The 25330-nt window shown below is 44.2% G+C and overlaps 1 protein-coding gene across 2 annotated transcripts; it reads right to left on the reverse strand.

Annotated features, from left to right (window-relative positions):
- Positions 1 to 408: 408 nt before the first annotated feature.
- SMIM29 (small integral membrane protein 29) lies at positions 409 to 24366 on the reverse strand. 2 transcript variants are annotated; one of them, XM_056557582.1, is made up of 5 exons: positions 24240 to 24366; positions 20810 to 20972; positions 17468 to 17493; positions 11169 to 11268; positions 409 to 1117 (listed from the first exon to the last, which is right to left on the reverse strand). In XM_056557582.1, the coding sequence occupies exons 2-5, from the start codon at positions 20918 to 20920 to the stop codon at positions 1049 to 1051; spliced, it is 306 nt and encodes a 101-aa protein (XP_056413557.1). In that variant the 5' UTR covers positions 20921 to 20972; positions 24240 to 24366; the 3' UTR covers positions 409 to 1048. The 2 variants fall into 2 exon arrangements, with proteins under 2 accessions (XP_056413557.1, XP_056413558.1); XM_056557583.1 differs by having other exon boundaries at positions 24150 to 24268.
- Positions 24367 to 25330: the final 964 nt, after the last annotated feature.

A 25330-nucleotide genomic window follows, 5' to 3' on the forward strand; every position in this document is an offset into this window, starting at 1 on the left:
CCCCCTCCCATAGACTTGCATTGAGGGGACGGACGTGAGAACACAGGTGGGTGCCACATGCAATAATGCGGCGGTCCCCAGCAGCGGGACCCCTGCGATCAGACATCTTATCCCCTATCCTTTGGATAGGGGATAAGATGTCTAGGGTGGGAGTACCCCTTTAAGTGAACTGGCTATAAATACATGCAGAATTCAGGGCAATAATTCTGTAGTGTGAAGCTGGTCTAAGGCCGGATTCACATGGCAGAATTTCTGCACAGACATCTGTATGAATTTAGGGGCAGATTTATAAAAACCTGTGCTGAGGAAAAGTTGCCCATAACCAATCAGATCACTTCATTCATATCCCAGAGGCTTTGTTAAAAAAGAAACAATCAGGTTGTTTATTTTTTTATCAAGGCCTCTGGGATATGAAAGAAGCAATCTGATTGGTTGCTATGGGCAACTTTTCCTCAGCACAGGTTTTGACAAATCTCCCCCGTATAGCCCATTTACTTCAAAGGAATTTCTGCAGCAGAAATTCTGTTGTGTGAATGGGACAGCGGAATCTCACTGAAGTGTATTAGCTATAAATTCACGCAGAATTCAGTGCACAAGTTCTGCCGTGTGAATCCGACCTAAGGCCATGTTCACACACCAGAATTTCTGCATGAATTTGTAGCCAATACACTCCAATGGAAATTCTGCTGTTTGAATGAATGGGACAGCTGATTCCTATTGACGTGAATGGGCAATTCATTTCTGCGGAATTTACTGCAGAATTTTGTGCAGAAATTCTGCCGCGTAAACATAGCCTTAGGGTATTGAACAAATTGTCCAATTTTGCCCCAGATAAAATCATGTATGCCGACAAGCATACTCTATATATTTATATGCAAACTTCCACACTGCATCATTATATATGTATATACACATGAAGACAATAGGTTTCTTTAAATAAAACATTAACTAGAAAATGGTTGTAAATGAAGAACCGCTGTAAGTCTCTGATGGGAGGTTTCTGTGCTCTTCCAACCCATGTTCAGACCGTTTCCTTAGCCTGGGATATTTATGCTGTCACATCCCTTATTGATGGCCTTTTGTACTGATGGTAGCCACTTGTCCATCCATGTACAACCTGTAATAGATAAGGTAATTCAAATAAAGTCAATAAATAAAATGTCCAATATTGTCCCATTCATCTTTGATTCTTATTACTTATTTGGAGCCATTAAAATGGGTACTCCACTGGCCAGCCTTCCAGCTGCATTCAGAACTAATGTTCCAAAAACTGCGCCAACGCAATGTCATGAGGGGGAGTGGCCGACCCCCACAGCACGTGCACAGCATTCAGAACTAAATGTTCCGAGCACAGCCAGAAGGCTGGCCAGTGTTCTGCCCGGTAAATTCAGTAGAATACAAATAAGGAGATAAACAGGTATTCCAGCGTTTTTATTTTTTTTTCTTTTACACTTATCCCCTATCCACAGGAATAAGTGTCTGTATGGGAAGGGGGTTGTAACCGCTGGGACCCTGCATCATCTCCTGAACAGCTTGATGGATCTCCACATGCACAGAGCCAAGTTGACACTCCCGCTCTATGGGAGAGCCGGATATACAAACGGTGCTGTACTCTTGTATCTCTAGCATTCCCATAGAGAAGCATGGAGAAGATGTGTTAACCCCGCTCCATGCACAAAGAAAGCCACAGTGACATTCAGGAGATTTCATGAGGGGAGGTGGGCTGGATTTTAAAGCTGGTAGAGTAAAGATTTTGTGGTAAAATTAGGCTTTTAACTCCTTGGGGACGGAGCCCATTATAACCCTAAGGACGGGCGCATTTTTGGCAATTCTGCCCACTGTCACTTTAAGCATTAATAACTCTGGGATGCTTTTACTTTTCATTCTGATTCAGAGATTGTTTTTTCGTGACATATTCTACTTCATGTTAGTGGTAAATTTTTGTCCATACTTGCATCATTTCTTGGTGAAAAATTCCCAAATTTGATGAAAAAAATTGAAAATTGAGCATTTTCTAACTTTGAAGCTCTCTGCTTGTAAGGAAAACAGACATTCCAAATAAATTACATATTGATTCACATATACAATATGTCTCCTTTGATGTCTTCCAAAAGTAAAAACATGTCAACTTTATGATGCAAACATAGAGGACAAAGCTCAGCAGCAATTTTCCAATTTTTCACAAAATTTTCAGAATTTTTCAGGGACCAGTTCAGTTTTGAAGTGGATTTGAAGGGTCTTCATATTAGAAATACCCCATAAATGACCCCATTATAAAAACTGCACCCCCCAAAGTTTGTTAACCCTTTAGGTGTTTCACAGGAATAGCAGCAAAGTGAAGGAGAAAATTCAAAATCGTCATTTTTTACACTCGCATGTTCTTGTAGACCCAGTTTTTGAAATTTTACAAGGGGTAATAGGAGGAAAAAAAAAAATTTGTAACCCAATTTCTCTCGAGTAAGGAAATACCTCATATGTGGATGTCAAGTGTTCGGCGGGTGCAGTCAAGGGCTCAGAAGGTAAGGAGCGACAATGGGATTTTGGAGAGTGAATTTTGCTGAAATGGTTTTTGGGGACATGTCACATTTAGGAAGCCCCTATGGTGCCAGAACCGCTAAATAAAAAAAAAAAAAAAAAAAAACACACATGGCATACTATTTTGGAAACTACAACCCTCAAGGCACGTATCAAGGGGTCCGGTGAGCCTTAACACCCCACAGGTGTTTGACGACTTTTCGTTAAATTCGGATGTGTAAATGAAAAATATTTTTTTTCACTAAAGTGCAGTTTTTTTCCCCAAATTTACCATTTCTACAAAGGGTAATGGGAGAAAAATCCCATTGTTTTACAACAGCTGTAGGCACACTGGTGGGGAACCACTGAGTTAGAAAACAGACTCTAGCTCAGTGATTCCAACCCATGTGCCTTCAGCTGTTGCAAGACTACAACTCCCAGCGTGTACAGTCTGTCAGTGCACTCTGGGAGTTGTAGTTTTGCAACAGCTGGAGGCACACGGGTTGGAATCACCGAGTTAGGAAAGGCTGGCTTCACACCACGTTTTGTTAAGTACGGCTCCCGTATACGATTGGGAGGAGGGGGGGCGGAGCTTAATCGCGGCGCCCGCACTCAGCCGTATTCGGGAACCCAATTTAATGCATGTCTATGAGCCGGCCGGAGTGACCACGTTTTTTGCCTGCGGTCGGGAAACCACATACGGCCGAAAACTAAGCCGACCGGAGGCTGCGGTTCACTCCGGCCGGCTCATAGACATACATTAAATACGGTTCCCGAATACGGCTGAGTGCGGGCGCCGCGATTAAGCTCCGCCCCCTCCTCCCATCCGTATACGGGAGCCGTATTTAACAAAACGTGGTGTGAACCCAGCCAAACAGACTCTAGCTCCGTGTTTCCCAACCAGTGTGCCTACAGCTGTTGCAAAACTACAATTCCCAGCACGGCCAGACAGTCAGGGATGCTGGGCGTGTAGTTCTGCAATATCTGGCCCTTCAGATGTTGCAGAACTACAACTCCCAGCATGCCTGGACAGTCTGGGCATGCTAGGAGTTGTAGTTATGCAACAACTGGGGAAGAACAGTTTGGAGACCGCTAAGTAGTGGCCTCCAAACTGTAGCCCTCCAGATGTTGCGAAACTACAACTCCAAGCATGCCCTGACTGTCTGGCCGTGCTGGGAATTGTAGTTTTGCAACATCTGGAGGGCTACAGTTTGGAGACCACCATATAGTGGTCTCCAAACTGTGCCACTTCAGATGTTGCAAAACTACAACTCCCAGCATGCCCAGACAGTCCGTGCATGCTGAAAGTTGTAGTTTTGCAACATCTGGAGGACCACAGTTTTGAGACCATTACACAGTGGTCTCCAAACTGTGATCCTCCAGATGTTACAAAACTACAACTCCCAGCATGCCCAGACAGCCTTTGGCTGTGTGGGCATGCTGGGAGTTGTAGTTTTGCAGCTTTTAGAAGGCCACAGTGAAGATCACTTATCGCGATCTTCACTGCAGCCTTCTCCACCGCACTTTCCGGCCGCCAGTCTTCCTGCTGCAGCCGCTGCTCCGTGGTTGCCGCCGATGCCACCTCCGAAGGTCCCGGTAAGCCGGGCCATGCTCCCCCCTCTCCGCCCGTTTCCCCCCGCTCTGTACCGACTTCCGATCGGTGGCCAGAAATGAAACTTTAACCCCCCCGCCCCCCTCTTGCCATTGGTGGTCAGCCTGACCGACCAATGGCAGGGGATAGGAGGGGGTGGCAACACCTATTCTTTAGGCTGGTCGGAGCTGGCTCTGACAGCTCCGATCAGTCTTATTTTCCGGGCGATCGGGTCACCAGTGACCCGATTTGACCGGATCGCAGCAAATCACAGGTCTGAATTGCGATTTGCTGTGATTGCCAACATGGGGGGGGGGGGGTCTCAGGACCCCCCTAGGCATTGTCATGGGATGCCTGCTGATAGATATCAGCAGTCATCCCGGTCCGATCACCGCCCGGCGAGCGGCAGTGATCGGAAATGCCGAGGGCGTATGGATACGACCTCCGTCCTTAAGTGACGGGACGCGAGGGCGTATGCATATGCCCTTCGTCCCAAGGAGTTAAAGGGGTACTACTCCAACATTATTTATTCTCCCTTTATGCCTGCGTTGCTGCAATAAAAAAAATAATAAAATATTGTCTCACTGCTCCCCTGATGCCACTGGTATTGTTGCGTTCTCCAGTGCAGTCTTCTTCCTGATCTGAGGCCAGACACATATGTGCTGCTCATTAAATCGCTGGCCGCAGTAATTTTCCATTTTGGCCAGTGATAGGCTGAGTGGCAGTGTGATGTATCGGGACAGGGAAACAGGAAGAAGATCGGGGACAGGACCTTTACATTACACTGCCGCTCAGCCCATCATTGGCCAAGAGGTTAACTAAGTGGCAGCGTGAGGTGTTGGGCTTTAAAGTAGGAAGACCACCACACCCGAGTACAGGACAGCGATACTCATGGCATCGGGGAAGAAGCGCGAGGTAAGTCAATATTTATTTTTTTAGTGGCGGCAGCCTGGGCATAATGGGAGAATAAAAAAAAAAAAGTCTAACGGGCAGGCAAATCAGCAAGATGCAAGTCTGTCAAAACTTCTCATCTCCCACCAGAAGCCGTTATTTGATACAGAATAATGTAATTTATCAGCACAGATTACTCTTATGCAGCCCAGCTTATGGAGTATGATACAGCTGCCTGGGCATCCCAACCAACCTGCGTGTTCTGTCTCTCTTAGCATTTAACGTTGCGGAAATGGCCAGGAGTACAACACTGGAGTTATGCATAAAATATAAAAGCTTGATTACCACTTAATGACACAGGGCGTACCTGTACGCCCATGGGACTTCCGGTCCCTGCCGCTTGGCGATCGCCGCAAATCGCCGGTCACTTCTGACGGCGATTCCGGGTTATACGGGTCTCCAGTGACCTGGAAAATAAGGGGGTGTCCAAGAAACCCCTGATGGGATAGGAGTGAGGTGGCAAGGGTGCCACCCCTCCTATTGGTCAGTCAGAAGCGACCAATAGCAGATCGGGAGGGGTGTGTGTATTTAAGTTCGGTTCCCCGCTCTGCCCACCCACTGTAGTCCGGACAGAGCCGGGGAACCGGCGGTCACTTAGCGGCGGTGGGTGGCGATGACGTGCGGCAATCCTACGAAAGCCGGTGAGTTGTTGCCTAGCAACATCTGGGGGTCTACACAGTTTGGAAACCACTATACAGGGGTCTCTAAACTGTAGCCCTTCAGATGTTGCAAAACTACAACTCCCAGCATGCCCAGACAGCTGTTAGGGCATGCTAGGATTAGTAGTTTTGCAAGATTTAGAGGGGTACAGTTTGGAGATCACTGTGCAGTGGTTTCTAAACCGTGGCCCTCTAAATCTTTAAAAACTACAACTCCCAGCATGCACGAACAGCAAACGGCTGTCTTGCCATGCTGGGAGTTGTAGTTGCGTACCTCCAGCTATTGCATAACTACAGCTCCCAGAATGCCCTTCGGCGATCAGTACATGCTGGGAGTTGTAATTTTGCAACAGCTGGAGCCACACTGGTTAAAAAATACTGAGTTAGGTAACAGAAACTAACTGAAGGTTTTCCAACCAGTGTGTCTCCAGCTGTCCCCCCCCAAACACAGGCAGGTTTACAGTGAGTTTCCTGTTTCAAGTCTGAGCTGCGTCACATTTTTGGCTGCAGGGCAAGCTCCTAAACCTGCCCGTGTGAATGTACCCTAAAAACACTACACTACCACAAAATAAAGGGTAAAACGCTACATATACACCCCCTTACACTGCCCCCCCATACCCCCCCCCCCCCCCCCATAAAAATGTAAAACTTACTGTACGGCAGAGTTTCAAAAACACTCCAGCTGTTGCAAAACAACAACTCCCAGCATTTGACAGCCACTGACTGTCCAGGCATGCTGGGAGTTTAGCAACAGCTGGAGGCACCCTGTGTAGAATACCCCTATGTCCACCCCTATGCAATCTCTAATTTAGTCTTCACATGCTCATGGCACTCTCACTTCAGAGACCTGTCGTGTTTCAAGGAAACAGTTAAGGGCCACATATGGGGTATTTCCGAACTCGGGAGCAATTGAATTTAAAATTTTGGGGGGCTTTTTCTGAGTTCAACCCCTTTTGAAAACGAAAATTTGGGGTCTACACCATGTGTAAAAATTTATATTTTTTTACACTAACATGCTGGTGTTGCCCCATACTTTTTATTTTCACAAGATGTAAAAGGAAAAAATAAATAAATTAAAAAAAAGACCGCCAAAATTTGTAACAATTTCTCCTAAGTACGGAAATACCCCATATGTGGGCGTAAAATGCTCTGCGGACGCACAACAAGGCTCAGGAGTGAGAGCGCATCATGTACATTTGAGGCCTAAATCGTTGATTTGCACAGGGGTGGATGATTTTACAACGGTTCTGACAAACGCAAAAAAATAAATACCCACGTGTGACCCCATTTTGGAAGCTACCTCACGGAACTTAACAAGGGGTATAGTGAGCTTTAAAACCCCACAGGCGTTTGACAAATTTTTTCGTTAAGGTTGGATGGTAAAATGAAAATGCTGGTGTTACCCTAAATTTTTCATTTTCACAAGGGAAATTTGTAACCCCATTTCTTCTGAGTAAGAACATACCCCATATGTAGATGTAAAGTGCTCTGTGGGCGAACTACAATGCTCAGAAGAGAAGCAGCGCCATTGGGCTTTTGGACAGAAAATTTGTCCGGAATTGAAGGCCACGTGTGTTTACAAAGCCCTCATAGTGCCAGAACAATGGACCCTCCCCCACGTGACCCCATTTTGGAAACTACACCCCTCACAGAATGTAATAAGGGGTGCAGTGAGCCTTTACGCCCCACATGTGTCTGATAGATTTTTGGACCAGTGGTCTGTGAAAATGAAAAATTAAATTTTTCTTCATTTGCACAACCACCATTCCAAAGATCTGTCAAACGCCAGTGGGGTGTAAATGCTCACTGCACCCCTTATTAAATTCTGTGAGGGATGTAGTTTCCAAAATGGGGTCACATGTGGGGGGGGGGGGTCCACTGTTCTGGCACCACGGGGGGCTGTGTAAACGCACATGGCCCCTGACTTCTATTCCAAACAAATTGTCTCTCCAAAAGCTCAATGGTGCTCCTCCTCTTCTGAGCATTGTAGTGCGCCAACAGAGCACTTGATGTCCACACATGAGGTACTTCCATACTCAGAAGAGATGGGGGTTACAAATTTTGGGGGACATTTTCTCCTATTACTCCTTGTAAAAATGTAAAATTTGAGGGAAAACCAGCATTTTAGTGAAAAAAAATATAAAAATTCATTTACACATCCAAATTAAACGAAAAGTTGTCAAACACCTGTGGAGTGTAAGGCCCACTGTACCCCTTGTTACGTTCCTTGAGGCGTGTAGTTTCCAAAATAGTATCTTATGTGTGTGTTTTTTGTTTTTTTTTTGCTGTTCTGTAGGGGCTTCCTAAATGTGACATGCCCCCCAAAAGCCATTTCAGAAAAACTCACTCTACAAAATCCCATTATTGCTCCTTCCCTTCTGAGACCTCTAGTGCACCCACAGAGCACTTGACATACACGAGATATTTCCCTACTTGAGAGAAATGGAGTTACAAATTTTAGGATCATTTCTTTCCTTTTACCCCTTGGCAAAATTCAAAAACTGGGTCTACAAGAACATGTGAGTGTAAAAAATGAAGATTTTAAATTTTCTCCTTCACATTGCTGATATTCCTGTGAAACACCTAAAGGGTTAACACACTTACTGAATTTCATTTTGAATACTTTGAGGGTGCAGTTTTTATAAGGGGGTCATTTATGTGGTATTTTTAATATCTTAAAGGCCCTTCAAATCCACTTCAAAACTGAACTGTTCCCTGAAAAATTAAGAATTTGAAAATTGTGAAAAATTGGAAAATTGCTGCTGAATTTGAAGCCCTCTGATGTCTTCAAAAGTAAAAAACATGTTAACTTTATGATGCAAACATAAAGTAGACATATTGTATATGTGAATCAAGATATAATTTGGGATGTTTATTTTCCTTATAAGCAGAGAGCTTCAAAGTAAAAAAAAAAAAATGCTAAATTTTCCTAAATTTTCAAGTTTTTCATCAAAGTATGGCATTTTTCAAGAATTGATGCAGTATCGATGAAAATGTACCACTAACAAAGTCACGAAAAAATATCGGAATCATAATGAAAAGCATCCCAGAGTTATTAATGCTTACAGTGACAGTGGTCAGATGTGCAAAAAATAAATAAATGCCCGGGTCCTTAAAGGTGAAAATGGGCTGGGTCCTTAAGGGGTTAAGAGCAGAAAGTCATAAAAAGCTGTCTATAGGGAGATCTCTCTGCTGCCTGTGGGCAAACTGATTCCAGTCTCCCTTTCTTTAAAGGTGAGAATGGGTATTACAAAATTAGTATTTTACTAAAATGTGTTCATGCAAATCTTTTTACTAGGGTTTTCCAAACAATACATAAAAAAAATTACAAAAATAAATAAAAAAAAACAGGCAAAAACAGCTTGTAAGATCAATCACAAATACATAGGAAACCCTGGGATATGGAATAGAAAGCAGGGCAACTAATCCAACCCCCAGGGAAGGTTGAATAGCTTCACATCATGACCTGGCAAGTAATGACCCCGAGCAGCAGACCGCCCCCACACCAAGCCTCTGAGCTCCACCCACAGACAAACCACACAATCTAGAACAATCAAGTAAAAGACTATAAAGGGACAGTGCAGGAAGAGAACTAGACAGGCACACCCAAAGGGAGAAAAAGTCAAGGCAAGCTCAGCCCGAGAGTCTCCGTGCTATACCACACTGTGTAACCAAAAGGGGCGTACTATATCGGCTATCTCCCACATGCTAAAGTGCGTCACTGTGAACAACTTTCACTACTTGAAGAACTTCTTAATGCCAGTAAGTTTATGCCGTTCCACATCAATCCTATCCACCCCCCTAGAAGACTTTCATTTAAGAGATCACCATAGGCAAGTCCGGAGTTGTGTTGGAAAGCCACCTAGCAAGGCAAAGCAACTCCACCAGCAAGACTGTCTCCCTCTGGTGGGCAAAGCTGATGGAAAAGCATGCTCTTCGGAGTGATAGGGACTCTTCACACCCCAATGATCATAAATATATCCCGCCACTAGTTCCCAATAACACCTAGAATGTGCGCACATCCACACTCTGTGATACAGATTGGTCAGGGGTGTAAAAGGTTTTTAGTATATTAGTTTTACTACTTGGGGGGGGGGGGGGGGAAGTTATGCCTGGAATCATGATGAGAAACCCTATGCAGTCATGGGGTTATTGTATCCACCATTTGGTTTGTAATGGATGTATATATGTGCGTGCGTGTATATTTATATGGCCATTTTATGTTGCATCTATGTAAGTGCAACATAAAATTACCATTTTGGGACAGAGCCACTGACAAAGCCCATCCCCCATGCTACTCTCTGCTCCTCTTTCAAACCCCTACCATCGAGTAGAGGAAGTTCTTGAACAAAGACTTTTTGGAGCCCGCCAACACTTCAGGAAGAGCATACCTTATGTGGTATGCTACAGCTATACTTACCTCCCTAGTGAGGGTGGGAACCTATGTTAGTTGCAATGGTGATATAAGCTTGGCTGTTAAGCTCAGAGGAAGCAGAACTTTGAAGTATTAAACTTACATGGCTCCGTTTGATTTATTTTGGTATGATTCGGTATCTAAATTCTGTATATGGATGTGGCCAGGAGTAAGATAATTACAAGGTAACTGATAAAATCCATATCAGGTTTAGTTGCTGACTATGTATTTGATACAATAGCAATGCTAGCAACTATTGTCTGGTTTGCAGAAGTTTACAGCTTGTTCTTATGCTATCATTTGGAATGTACAGCTAGACTATTCTCCTGTACTGCAATAAAATTCTCTTGGTTCAATTATATATTCTTTGCTAAGTAACCCGAAATATCCTGAGTAACAAGATACAGTGACCCCTCGACATACGATGGCCCCGACATACGATAATTTCAACATACGATGGCCTCTCGTGCTTTTTTATGTCGGGGCCATCGCATAAACGGCTATCGGCCAGCGCAGACTGCTTCAGCTGCCACCGGATAGCAGTTTACGGTGCCTCGTGAACTCCGGTGATGGTCACTCACTTGTCCTCGGGGCTCTGGCGCGTCCTCTTCGGAATCCTCTGCATTGCCGGCATTCTACATAGTCATCACGTCGCCGCGCACGCCGTCCCGTCATCCAATAGGAGCGGCGTGCGGAGCGGCGACGGAGAGCGCGGTTGCCGGGGAAGCAGAGGCCTTGCAGGAGCGTCGGGGACACCTCAGGGACGCGGTGACAGCGAAGGACGGCGACATCCCGGGCAGCGTTGTTGCTGTCCGGGGATGCTGGGTGTTGTAGTTTTGCAACATCTGGAGGTCCGCAGGTTGTAGACCACTGTCCTATACTTTACATTGCATGGATCCCTCAACATACGATGGTTTCAACAAACGATGGTCCATTTGGAACAGATTACCATCGTATGTTGAGGGACCACTGTACCAGTGTGAAATGTAGCTTGCTTAATATTCTTTGAATAGTAGTATAGCAATAAAAAATAACGTACCTTTGTCTCTTGACCTAGTAGTTCCTGTTCTGCTTCATGTATCTCTTCGGCAGGATCATAGCTGTACAGGGGTAGTAAATGATGTCTAAGTCTGTCCACTCTGAAAAACATACGGATAGAAACTAATTTAGCCAAAACATTAAAATCCTATCTTCAACATGGAAAGAAAACTATATTTATAATACAAAGACATCTTGTAGTGCATGATATGAAGAGGTTGCTTTACAACATGCAACTCAGTGGGACAGGCAATTTATGATCATGTTCTGGTTGGTCTTATCTGTCATTTCTCCCCTGTAATTTTAAAAGAGGTGCAATTATTACATAAGGTGCCACTTAAATTTGGCAGAGAATATTTTATTAAAAAAGATCCTCCAGGAAATAAAACGAAGACAAAAAATACATTAGTATATGTAAAAAATATATTCTATATCTGCTATATATCAAGGGGGTAATATACATATTTTAGCAAGATGGCCACTTTAGTACAGATGCAACCCATCTTAACCCCTTAAGGACGCAGGGTTTTTCCATTTTTGCATTTTCATTTTTTCCTCATCACCATCTAAAAATCATAATGCTTTAAAATTTTGCACCTAAATTTCCATATGATGGCTTATGTTTTGCACCACCAATTCTACTTTGCAGTGACAGTCATTTTACCAAAATATCCACAGTGAAGCGAAAAAATTCATTATGCATCACAATTGAAGAAAAAATGCCTTCTGTTTCTACGCACTAAATTTTTCGGTAAAAATGACATCTTATCTTTATTCTGTAGGTCCATACGGTTAGGCTGGAATTCTACTGAGGTTTTTTTTTTTTGCAAAAATGCCAATTTTCCCGCACAGCGTTTTTTCAGCAAAAAGAACGCCGCGTCCAGATGTTAGCTGCAAGTCAATAGTAAACTGCAAAATGCCAGATTCACTTGGAGTTTTTCAGTTTGGCTTTTTTTTTATCCTTTTGGCGTTTTTCAGCAATTTTGGGCTCAGAGGCTGGATTTTCAAATCGCCCGACAAAACCTAGTTTGGCGGTTTTTGCCCTGAAATTGTGGTGTTTTCCTCCCATAGAAGTCTATGGGAGAGCAAAAACGCCATGTTGGTTTTAAATTTTGCATTTTTTGAGGCGGTTTTCATTCTTTTTTGGACTTTAGCGATCCAAAAAAAGTGATGGAGATACTTTTTAAAATTTCGTAGGGTGCCATTAAAAAAATAAAAAGATACAGTAGTGATGGAAAAAAATTGTATCGAACAAAATGTATCTTTTTTATAACAAAATTTTTATTAATTTTTAAACAGGGATCAATTTATGTGGGCGGGTAAAGCACTAAAAATGTAGCCGACACTAAGAAAAATGTAGTGTGTATGTGTGTTTTTCACTCCCCCCCCCCCTTTTATATTTTAGGTGGTACTACTACTCCTAGCATGGAACACACTGTTCCATGATGGGAGTAGTAGTACCTGTACTAATTGACAGATCGCCCATTGCGATCCTTCTGTATAATTTATAGATGCGGCCGGCCGGTCTTCTATGGTCCCCAGCACTGCCGTATATATACACCTATTCATAATTCCTGCAGAGAGCTGTGATTGGCCATATGGGTCCAGCCAATCACAGCTCTCTGTGGGAAATAGGAATGTGTATATATACAGCAGTGCAGGGGACCATAGAAGAGCGGCCGCATCTATAAATTATACAGGAGGATCACAGCGGGTGTCAGTAGTGATACCCGCTGTGATGTGTTCTTAACTACAAGTACTACTACTCCCAACATGGAGTACACTCTGCTTCATGCTGGGAGCTGTAGTATCTGCATTAATAGACCGATCACAGCGGGTGTCAGAAGTTACACTCGATGCAATCTGTCTATTAATGCAGGAACTACAGCTCCCAGCATGGAGCAGAGTATACTCCATGTTGGGAGGGAGTAGTAGTACCTGCAGGTAAGAACAGATCACAGCGGGTATCACTACTGACATCTGCTGCAGTCATCCTGTCTATAGCAGAGACATAGCGGCTGTATACAGTGCTCGCATCTCTGCTCTGCTCTGTACTCCGGCCACTCACTCATTCATATTTTCCTCAGAGCTGTGATTGGCTGCAACCATCCGGCTAATCACACCTCTGGGCGGAAAATATGAATGATGTTCTATTCACATCACTGGCCACAGTACAGAGCAGAGATGCGAGTGCTATATAGAGCCGCATCTCTGCTATATTATGGATGCTCGCATCAGGTGTCAGGACTGTAAACAGTGTGTTCCATGCTGGGAGTAGTAGTACTACATTAAAATAAAAGTTAACACACAAACACACACACACTTTACAAAAAAAAATTTAAGTTTTGCTATAAAAAAAAAAAAAAAAAAAAAAAAAAACATTTTGTTAAATACATTTTTTTTTTTTACATCCCTACTGCATTTTTTATTTTTTTGGGTACCCAACTATTTGTACAAAAAACGCTAAAGGTGCCAAAAAAGCCAAATTCCACATAAAAGGTAGAAACGCCAGAAAAAAAAAGCCAAAACGCAGGGAAAAACTGGCAGTTTTTCTGGCGTTTTTAAGTCAAATAAAAAATTAATAAATCGCAGGGCAAAAATCTCAGTGGAATCCTAGCCTTAAAGCGATACCCTACTTATATAGGTTTGATTTTGTATTATTTCAAAAAAATAAAATAAAAAAAATTATAAACTACATGCAGGAAAATTTATACGTTTAAAATTCTGACCCCTATAACTTATTTTTCCTCGTACAGGCCGGTATGAAAGCAAATTTTTTGCACAGTGATCTGAAGTTTTTATCGGTACCATTTTTATATTAATCTGATTGATATATTTTTTTTTTTTTTTTTTTTTATAGTTCGGACATTTCCGCACGGGGCGATATCACATATGTTTATTTTTATTTACACTTTTTTTTTTATGGGAAAAGAGGGGTGATTCTTTTATAAGGGAAGGGGTTTAAAAAGAAATAAATAAATAGTAGTTAATAAAGATCATTTAACACTTAATTTTGCAGTGCTATAGCCCCCCTGGTGTTTATTTCACTGCACATACCGATCTCATACACTCATCTTCGCCTTGTCAATGCACAGCAATAATCTGTGTAATCGGCGGTCAATTGCTCAAGCCTGGATTTCAGGCTTGGAGCAATCAATCAATTGCCGATCGGACACGACAGAGGTAAGTGAAGGTGTCAGGGATGTCCCAAGGGTGAGGCTTTCAAATGTGATTGACTATACTGTTATATACAAGTGTCGACATAAGAAAATATACACCAGACAGGATGTTGGTATAACTTTCTTTTGGCATACTCGCAGCTGCCCCAAAAAGAGTTCTGTTTAATCCAGGAAGTACATTTAGTTTTTACATTTGACAAAGAAGGAGGTTTAGTTATGACATCAGAATTAGCATGTTACATTTTGATTGGTTGTTTGACTATTGTGTCCGTATACATTAGCATATCTAGTGTCCATTAATTTCGTGGCAGAAGTTTTTCTACTGGGAAATTCAAGAGTTCACTGTTCGTCAGATATTTTGTCTTTTATTCCTTATCTCAGTTGTATCGGCGTCATGGCAAGGCCTCAATCGTAGTCACGAGCATATTGCAAGCTCATGTACATGGGTTAAGGGGTAGGGAACAGATATTTTTACAGCAGCAATGGCATATTAGTATTAATATTTTGATCAGTCATTAGAAACATAAGGGTCATCCCTATCAAGGGGACCTCCGCTCAACGTTCTAGCTGAGCGGGACATTGCAATTTCACCACGATGGTCCCCATTAGCCCGAATGAGCTGCCGGGAAGCTTTTCATTTTAGACGCGGCGATCAACTTTGAATGCCGCGTCTAAAGGGTTAATAGCGCGCCGCACGCTAGTGGCCCAGGGACCCGGCTGTCCTTAGCTGCCGGGACTGACTCGGTATGATACGGTAGGGCTGGGCGGTATACCGGATCATACCGAATACCGAAACTTTGGTGCTGCACGATATGAATTTTTCCCATACTGCAATACCGGTTTGGCCCCTCCCCTCAGGAATGAATGAGTTAACCCAGCACTGCGCTGTCCCCACATCTGGGATCTAATCATATGTGACCAACGAGCGCTGCTCTGCCCCCCCCCCCCCCCCCAATTAATTAGCAGCCTAGCGCTGCGCTGTCCCCAATCGGGGTACTACTCACATATCACCCGCAAGCGCTGCCCTCCTTGTCCTCCTGTTTGTTGGGGGCCGCCGGCACTGACACTCCATACTGTACGCTGTATCCCTATGCCCGGGCTGCAAACGATAAACAAAATAAACTTTAACTCACCTTCCCCGTCGGTCCGGACCAGCTTCCTGTAACAGGAACGTCGGACAGCCGTCAGCCTATCACCAGCCGAAGCGATGTTCCGCCTCGGCCGGTGATAGGTTGAGCCCACTGTCATGTAAGAAGCTAGTTGACTTCATATATGACAGTGGGCTCAGCCTATCACCGGCTGAGGTGGAGCATCGCTGCAGCCAGTGATAGGCCAACGGCTCTCCGACGTTCACGTCCCCAGGAAGAGCGCGAGGCCGACATAGGAACATGCGTTAAAGTTTATTTTCTTTACCTTTTTCAGCCCGGGCATAGGGATACAGCGTACAGTCTAGAGTGTCAGCGCCGGCAGCCCGCAACAAAAATACTGTGATGCACATATTTGGTCATAGGTCCCTGCATCCTTAAAAGGTTAAGGGTGCTTTTACACCACGTTTCAGGGATCTGGATGGAAAATGTAAAAGACAGCCGCTGCCGTATCCCACCGAACCAGGGCAGAATCGCATTCATTTAAATGCGCCAACTGGAGTCAGATAGTGACTTTGATCGGCTCATTTTTGCCACATATGCGGTTTTGTGGCCGGACTGAAAACAGCAGCATGCCAGTTGGATCCGGCAGCCAGATCGCCGAAAGGAGGTCTGAATGCACCCTAACACACAGAAAGACAGGTAGCGTCATGTCGGAGAATGGAATAGACATCAGCTGGTCCCACAGCTCTGTCAGTAATTGGCTCAAACTTTAAAAAGGGGTACTCCGGTGGAAACTTTTTTTTTTTTTTTTTTTTAAATCAACTGGTGCGATAAAGTTAAACAGATTTGTAAATTACTTCTTTAATCTTAATCATTCCAGTACTTATTAGCTGCTGAATACTAGAGGAAGTTATTTTCTTTTTGGAACACAGAACTCTCTGCTAACATGACCACAGTGATCTCTGCTGACATCTCTGTCCATTTTAAGAACTGTCCAGAGTAGGAGAAAATCCCCATAGCAAACATATGCTGCTCTGGTCAGTTCCTAAAATGGACAGAGATGTCAGCAGAGAGCACTGCGGTCATGATATCAGCAGAGAGCACTGTGGTCATGATGTCAGCAGAGAGCTCTGTGTTCCAAAAAGAATAGAATTTCCAGGGTAGTATTCAGAGGCTATTAAGTACTGGAAGGATTAAGATTTTTTAATAGACGTAATTTACAAATCTGGCACCAGCTGATTTAAAAAAATTATATTTGCCGGAGTACCCCTTTAATATACTGGGATAAATGCTGGATACTTCCTACATTTATCCTAATATTACAGTGTATGCTACGTCCCCAAAATATTCTCTTACTGCGTGCCTTTTTGACATTATCCAGGAGTAGAGCACACTGACGCAGCTTACAGGAACCATAAGGTGCTAGAATTTCTATACACTGAAAAGCTGTGTCTGTGCGGAACGCTGCTCCTGCATAACATCAGAGAAGCAAAACTACAGCCTACACCTTGTCATCACTTCAGCAATGTCTGTACCTCCCAGTATAAACCTTACATTGGGTGCCCTACTTGTGTACTACTGTATGCTAATATCCCTGCCCCAAGGCCATATGTGTGATATTAAACCATAAAATCAATACATTAACTGGCAGAAAATACGGTAGTATGGAATTACTATGGCTATAGAGCAACAGTCCCATTAAGAACTACCAACTGTGGCAATTTAGGTAACGTAATACAGGTTTGTTCATGCTGCCTAGAAATGGAGGCAGCACTTTTATTCCTTTCTCACTTCAGCCAGTAACATATTAGAAAGTGCCCAAACGTTTCAGTGTTTGGTGCTAAATATGGCATCAAAATATTGGTTGTTATCTGTGTCTTTTCACCTCATTTTTTTACTTCATTTCCTGACACCTAACATGCCACTCTAGCCATTTCTTAATTTTACTTTGAAGCCAATCATCTCTTAAACCTGACCGTGGTGCAAGATAGAGCAGAGATCCTATAACTTGTCCTATTAATTTTTGTCATTACCTTTTCCTCTTCTTTATATACATGATCTGTAAGTGGGAAAGAAGAAATGGTACAGGGTTATCAGAAAAGATAGAATAACTCTTACTAAGATGACTATATTAGACTGCTTGTAAGAAAACTGGTATGCTAAACATATGAACTGAGAATCTCTACAGAAGTGTGATCTGAAAGAACAAGGATGGATAAATAGTAGTAACATGGTGACTAGAGTCAGACCATGAAACTAGGCTTTCTTGCTTCCTATTACATTTAGTAGCTAGGTTTGTTCTTGTTGTTTTTTGTTCCCAGCAGTGTGAACATAGCCTTGTTTCAATGATTATGCAAGGATCAGGACCTGTGGGAAGGAGACTAGATCCTGCTGGTAAATACAGGAAGGGGAGGTAGGTGAAGGTGGTTTCTTACTGTGGGTGGGTAAGATACAGATAAGGCTTCAGGTTATGATGAAGTCATTTGCTTCCAGGGAAAGTGGGAAAGTTATGGAGAGTCAGCTGTGATGACTGGGGAACTGGAGGGAAACATGGTGAACAACAATTTTACTATTCAGGTACTTTCACTCACGACAGAAATGCAGAAGATTTTCCACACCTAAATATGCACCAAATCATGCGGATTGTTAGGCCAGGCTCACATGGCAGAATTTCTGCACTGAATCCTGCATTCATTTATAACCAATTCACTTCTATAGAATTCCTGCAGCAGAAATTCTGCTATGTGAATGGGACATCGTAATCCCATTGAAGTGTATTGGCTATAAATCCATGCAGAATTCAGTGCAGCAATTCTGCTGTGTGAACCCGGCTTTACAGTGTATGTAAATGTTTAATCCAATGTTTTCTTGCAGCTGCAGATTTATTCCAAATGTCACATACCATAAGTCTGTAGCTTGTCCAAAAATTAAAGAGTACCTATCATGAATTGAACTGTCCCTAATCCCCCCCCCCCCCCCCCCCTCATCTGTCCCTGACTCTACCTGACACTAACCCGGAGAGTTTTTTTTTTTTGTGAACCTATGTACCTTTATTCTTCTGATTTTCCCAGTTTACTTTGCTGCCTGTGTGGAGGGAGGAAGGGGGTGCAATATCATGTGAAGCCTTGCTGGGCTCACTTCCACCGGCCCTTCCTCCTCTATAGTCATGTCTATGACAATATTGACCCTCTCCTGCCAGCATACTAACATGACTGCTAAAGCAATGTCCATATCACAATATTGGCCCTCGCCCACCCTTCTAGTGACATCATTGCCCCTATAACAACACTAACCCCGCACTCGGCTGTGGCTCCTCACGCTTCCTGCTCCTCCGGTCAGATTCACACTACAGTCACGGGAGGCAGAGGTCAGCTGATCATCATCATGACAACTGTACAATGTCTTTTTTTTTATATGATAACTTTATTGCTTTCCTTCGTGCTTTGATGTTCCCAGCTGCTGGAGCCCGATTACGCCCTGCTGTCCTCTGCACTGAGATTTCGGACTCCAGGCCGGCATGAGTCTGAAATCTGAGAAACAGACATGTAGGGAGACCCCTAGTGGCCATATTTTAGGTTGAAAAATAAATATATAAACAAACATTTTAGGTAATGACATTAAATTAGAAAGTTGTTAGGGAGACATTAACAATATATTAAAACATTTTTTTGATGACAGGTACTCTTTAAATGTCATACAATGGACTTAAAATCTGCAATGCAGGTCATTGTGTGTGGTTCTTCCTGTATATATTTTACACAGCATGTGGACATAATTTCAACAAATCATATTCTCAATGCTGCCATGGTAAGATGCACGCAAATCTGTGGGGGAAAATTTACAGCATATCTGCCATGTGTGAACATATCCTTAGAGAAAAATGGTGGTGTATTCTACTATAATTACCAAAAGGGAGCCCTATTGTGACAACATAAAGAGTTAGGCCTTGTCCACACTACGGACATAGGCTCAGATTTATCAAATTGTGTGATTTTCCCACAGCAACCATTCACAGCACAGCTAACAAGCTCTGGTAAAGTGAAAGCTGAGCTGTGATTGGTTGCTGTGGGAAAATCTCTCCAGTTTCTCTCTCACACAGTTTGATAAATGTGGGCTATAATGTCCACTTGCGGCGGGCACCTCCGGATACTTTGGTGGTAGGACCAAGTAGGGCTGGGCGGTATACCAGTTCATACCGAATACCGAAATTTTTTCCCATACCGCAATACTGGTTTGGCCCCTCCCCTTGGGAATGAATGAATTATCAGCCCAGCACTGCGCTGCCCCCATCGGGGAACTAATCATATGTCACCCGCGAGCGCTGTTCTGCCCCCCCCCAATTAATTATCAGCCCAGCGCTGTCCCCATCGGGGTAAATACTCACACATCACCCTCAAGCGCTGCCCTCCTTGTCCTTCTGTTTGTTGCGGCCGCCAGTGCTGACACTCTATACCAGTGGTCTTCAACCTGCGGACCTCCAGATGTTGCAAAACTACAACTCTCAGCATGCCCGGGCATGCTGGGAGTTGTAGTTTTGCAACATCTGGAGGTCCGTAGGTTGAAGGCCACTGCTCTCTACTGTGCGGTATCCCTATGCCCGGGCTGCAAAAAATAAAACAAAATAAACTTTAACTCAACTCCCGTTGATCCGGTACCGGCCTCACCTGCTTCTTGGGGATGGGAACATTGGACAGTCATCAGCCTATCACCGGCCGCAGCGATGTTCCACCTCAGCCAGTGATAGGCTGACCGCTCTCCGGTGTTCCCGGCCCCAGCGTAAGGCCGATGTAGGAACATGCGTTAGTTTATTTTGTTTACCTTTTGCAGCCCGGGCATAGGGATACCGCACAGTATAGTGTCAGCGCCGGCGGCCGCAACAAGCAGGACGAGGAGGGCAGCGCTTGCGGGTGACATGTGAGTATTTACCCCCAATGGGGGCAGCGCTGGGCTGATAATAAATTTGGGGGAGGCGGAGAAGGAGGAAATACCGTTATATACCGTGGAACCGCCAAAAGTTACAAAAATACTGTGATACACACATTTGGTCATACCGCCCCGCCCTAGGACCAAGTGGACATTGCCATCTATACTGACAGCACTGCAGTCCCTGCGCAATTCCCCCCAAAGGAATTTTGCTGCTATGATTTTGCAGTCTAAACAGAGCAGCAAAACCCTATTGTAAACTATGGGGAAAGTCCACAGTGTGGACGAGGCCTAAAACCTTTAATTGCATAAAAGTCCATTTCATTTACTTTACCTGCAACCCAGCCAGGAACCTGACAGCACATGATTGCTTCCTACTAACATTTGTTTCTGGCTCCTGGACTTCATAAAAATTGGTTCAAGCTTTAAATGTAAAGAGATTGAGCACTCACCACAGCCACTACGACACCAATCACAGTGATAAGGAAGAAAGGTACCAAAACAAGTCCTCCCATAGAATCACCATTTATATTACTTGATCCAGGATCCGTAGAGTTACTCATAGTGGCAGTGAAGGGAGCATGAGGATGATTAGAAGTTGCCACAGACAAAACTCTAGTAAGAAAGAGGAAGAATTAACAGATGCAAAAATATATAGTGGAAAGACAGCATATGGCTGCAGGCAACATGGGGACTATTACATAATATGACAATTCACAATCATAAAAGATACTGCATACAGTAACAAAGTTAAAAAATAGATCTATGGCAACAATGTTTGTGGTCCTATTACACCCCGCCTATGGCAGTGAATGTACATTGCAGGACATAACTGTTGCAGTATACTGCACATGGCAATCAAAGGAAGTCCCTATCATGACAAAATGGGGCTGATCTGCAACCTGCATCTCCGACATTCATTCCAAAGCGATAGGAGCGCCCAGTGCACACTGTTTTTTAGCACCTTTTTTGGTGCATAATAAGCATACCAAAAATATACATGTTAACATAGCCTAAGGGTACGTTCACAGGTGCAGGTTTGCTGAACATCTGCAGCAAAATATGTACATTTCAACGTACCCCAACAGTGGATTTTACCTTTCACAATTTGCTCCCTAGCGTCAAATCTGCTAAATTTTCAGCTGGGAGATGTAGTTTTGCAACAGCTGAAGGCATCCTGGTTGGAAACATTGGTGTATAGTACAGTGGTCCCTCAAGTTACAATATTAAAGGGGTAATCCGCACCACTAGACATCTTATCCCCTATCCAAAGGATAGGGGATAAGATGTCAGATCGCCGGGGTCCCGCTGGTGGGGACCCCCGGGATCTCGGCTACAGCACCCACCTGTACGGCTTCCACCTCACACCGACAACACTGGAGGCTTCGGGATCCCGACCACAATGGCGGAAGAGCGTGAGGTCACGACTCCACCCAGTGTGACGTCACACCCCGCCCCCTCAATGCAAGTCTATGGGAGGTCCATCACGCCCCCTCCCATAGACTTGCATTGAGGGGGCGGGGTGTGATGTCACACGGGGCGGAGTCGTGACGTCACGCTCTTCCGCCATTGTGGTCGGGATCTGAAGCCTCCGGCGTTGCCGGTGTGAGGTGGAAGCCGTACAGGTGGGTGCTACTGCCAAGATCCCGGGGTCCCCAGCAGCGGGACCCCGGCGATCTGACATCTTATCCCCTATCCTTTGGATAGGGGATAATATGTCTAGGGGTGCGGAGTACCCCTTTAATTGGTTCTGGGACGGCCATTGTATGTTGAGACCAGAACTCTATGGAAACCTGGTAATTGGTTCTAAAGGCACCAAAATATCATCCAGAAATAGGAAAAAGTGAGGATTAAAGAAATAAGTAGATAACTAATATAAAGTAAGTCCTTACATATAAAAGTAAGAAAGAGCTGCCGGGAGCTGTAAATCACTGTCTATGTCAGTGTTTCCCAAGCAGGGAGCCTCCAGCTGTTGCAAAACTAAAACTCCCAGCATGCCCGGACAGCCAAAGGCTGTTCGGGCATGCTGGGAGTTGTAGTTTTGCAACAGCTGGGGGCACCCTGCTTGGGAAACACTGGTCTATGTAGAGGACAGGAGCTTCTTCAGGGTCCTGTACAGAACACACAATGTCCTAAAAAAGTAATGGAGTCGCCCTCACCTGGTGTCCAAAGGAGCAGCGAACCCTGGTACAGGTAAAGTGTACAGAACATGTAATACCTCCCTGTACTGTAGGGGGCGCTACCAGACACCAGTCAGTGCATATGCTTCAGTAATACAGGGGTTTTACCAGTGAATGCCCACTTTGATTGGTCGGTTCTTCCAGCCACTGACACGTTTCACAGATCTGGACTGTCCGTACATTGTATGTCGAGTCTGGTTTCAACTTACGATGGTCCAGCAAAGACAACTGTATGTTGAAACTATTGTATGTTGAGGGATCACTGTATAGGATTTTCCTTTGTGTAATAAACCAGAAAAGAACACTCCACAAATATTCCTAAAAAAAATAATAATTTAACAGCACCTAAAGCCACAATATAAAGGCTGAAAAGATCTTTCGATCTGTATGCCAGGTTTACTCAGTGTTTTATGGTACTGGTCAAAGTACAGGGAGGAGCGGGCAGATACCATGTAGGTCCGTACATAACCTATAGTCTAATGCAAATCTCACAGTTTATGGGAGAAATTTATCATTGCCTTCCTGACATTTTTAGGTTAATAATTTGGCACAAAATGTTTCTTCAATTAGTTTTTGGGCAATTTTAAAATTGCCCAAAAATTTGAACTGTAGTGAATCATTATTGACATTGCAGTGGAAGATATTTACCATGTGCGCATTTATTAAAAAGGTGCATAAAAGAGCCAACACATAAAAAATAAAAAAATGCGCAAATTCATATCAAGTTCGCCTTGCCTTAGAAAAATGACATTTTACAGCAAGTTCAGGTGATTTTTAATTTGTGCCAAAATTTATTAAAATCTATCCGCCTTATTGATACATTTGGCACAAGTAAGCTAAAAACAGCAAAAAATAAATAAATTTTTTATATATATATATATATATATATATATATATATATATATATATATATATATATATATATACATACATACACGTACATACACACACACACACACACATATATACATACATACATATATAATTTGGATATGGATGAATGCAGGCAGTACACCAGGATAAGTGCAAAATCAAGTGCTTTTATTCCAAGGAAAGAATGACGTTTCGGCGATCTCACACCGCCATTTTCAAGTGGAACTGAAAATGGCGGTGTGAGATCACCGAAACGTTGTCATTCTTTCCTTGGAATAAAAGCACTTGATTTTGCACTTATCCTGGTGTGCTGCCTGCATTCATCCATATCCAAAGGGAACCGGAGCACCGAGGGTCAAGGGCTTGCACACAACTATTTGGACATTAGGAGGGGCATATATATATATATATATATATATATATATATATATACATACACAGAAGGAACAGCCACAGGATGATAAGTCTTCCCCTATATGACTTGCAGCAATGCTCGGACGATCCCTTTGTAGACCCCGCCTCTAGTCCCTATTCCTAATAGTGAGGAGACCCAGCAGGACGAGTCATATAGCACATGCAGGCCACTAAATGACAGATCTGCCGGGGTCTACATCCTGTCAGGACAAAGCTACATAATGGGTGACTGCTGCTGCTGCACACATACACGGGCCGGGCGGCTCCCCCATCTGAGGGGCAGGCAGCAATGACAGCAACAACTCAGCGTCACTGACAAACGTACCACAGCCCGTACACAGAGCCCGTCCGCCTGCCCGGACAGACAGCAAACCGACCGGCGATAAGACACAAATCACAGACAAAACCGCCTCACCCGCACTCTGCTCAGCCCCTCTGTTTGTACCCGGAAGACTATGTCAAGAGCTCAGCCAATGAGCAGCCGGAGGCGGGGCCTATGTGGTGGGAGTGGCGGAGGCTTGTTGTGGCGCGTTGAAGGTGGCAGACGTCACGTGTGAACGATGCAAAACCGTGCTTTACGGCTAGGGATTATGGCCTCTCGCCAATCCGGGACCTGTGAACCCGGCGAGCACACTGCAGCCCCAGTATTAGGCTAGGATTCCACTTGGTTTTTTTTCTGGCAGTTTTTGGATATCTGCCACTGCAGTTTTTGAGCCAAAGCCAGAAGTGTATTCAAAAGGAATAGGAGATATAAAGGAAGGACTTATACTTCTCCTCCCTTATGGATCCACTTCTGACTTTGGCTCAAAAACTTCAGTGGCAGATTACCAAAAACAGCCAGAAAAAAAAACAAGTGGAATCCTAGCCTTAAAGGGGTACTCCGTCCCTAAACATCTTATCCCCTATCCAAGGGATAGGGGATAAGATGTCAGATCGCCGGGGTCCCGCTGCTGGGGACCCCGGGGATCGCTGCTGCAGCACCCCGCTATCATTACTGCACAGAGCGAGTTCGCTCTCTGTGTAATGACGGGCGATACAGGGGACGGAGCAGCGTGACGTCATTGCTCCGCCCCTTGTGACATCACGGCCTGCCCCCTTAATGCAAGTCTATGGCAGGGGCGTGACGACCGCCACACCCCTCTCATAGATTCGTATTGAGGGGGCGGGATGTGACATCATGAGGGGCGGAGCCATGACGTAACGATGCTCCAGCCCCTGTATTGCCCATCATTACGTGCAGAGCGAACTTGCTCTGTTCAGTAATGACAGCAGGGTGCCGCAGCGGTGATCCTGGGAGTCCCCAGCAGCGGGACCCCGGCGATCTGACATCTTATCCCCTTTCCTTTGGATAGGGGATAAGATGTTGTAACTGCTACCCAGGTAGAGAGAGGGTATCAGCCGTTGATGACGTCCTTTTCCCTGCAAGCTGCTGTGTCAAAGTAAAGCTGGTATAATCCTATTCACGATATCCAGAGGGAGAGTCAGGTTTAGCTGTAAATAGAGCTG

The sequence above is a fragment of the Hyla sarda genome, chromosome 2 (assembly GCF_029499605.1).
Source record: "Hyla sarda isolate aHylSar1 chromosome 2, aHylSar1.hap1, whole genome shotgun sequence".
Lineage (NCBI taxonomy): Eukaryota > Metazoa > Chordata > Amphibia > Anura > Hylidae > Hyla > Hyla sarda.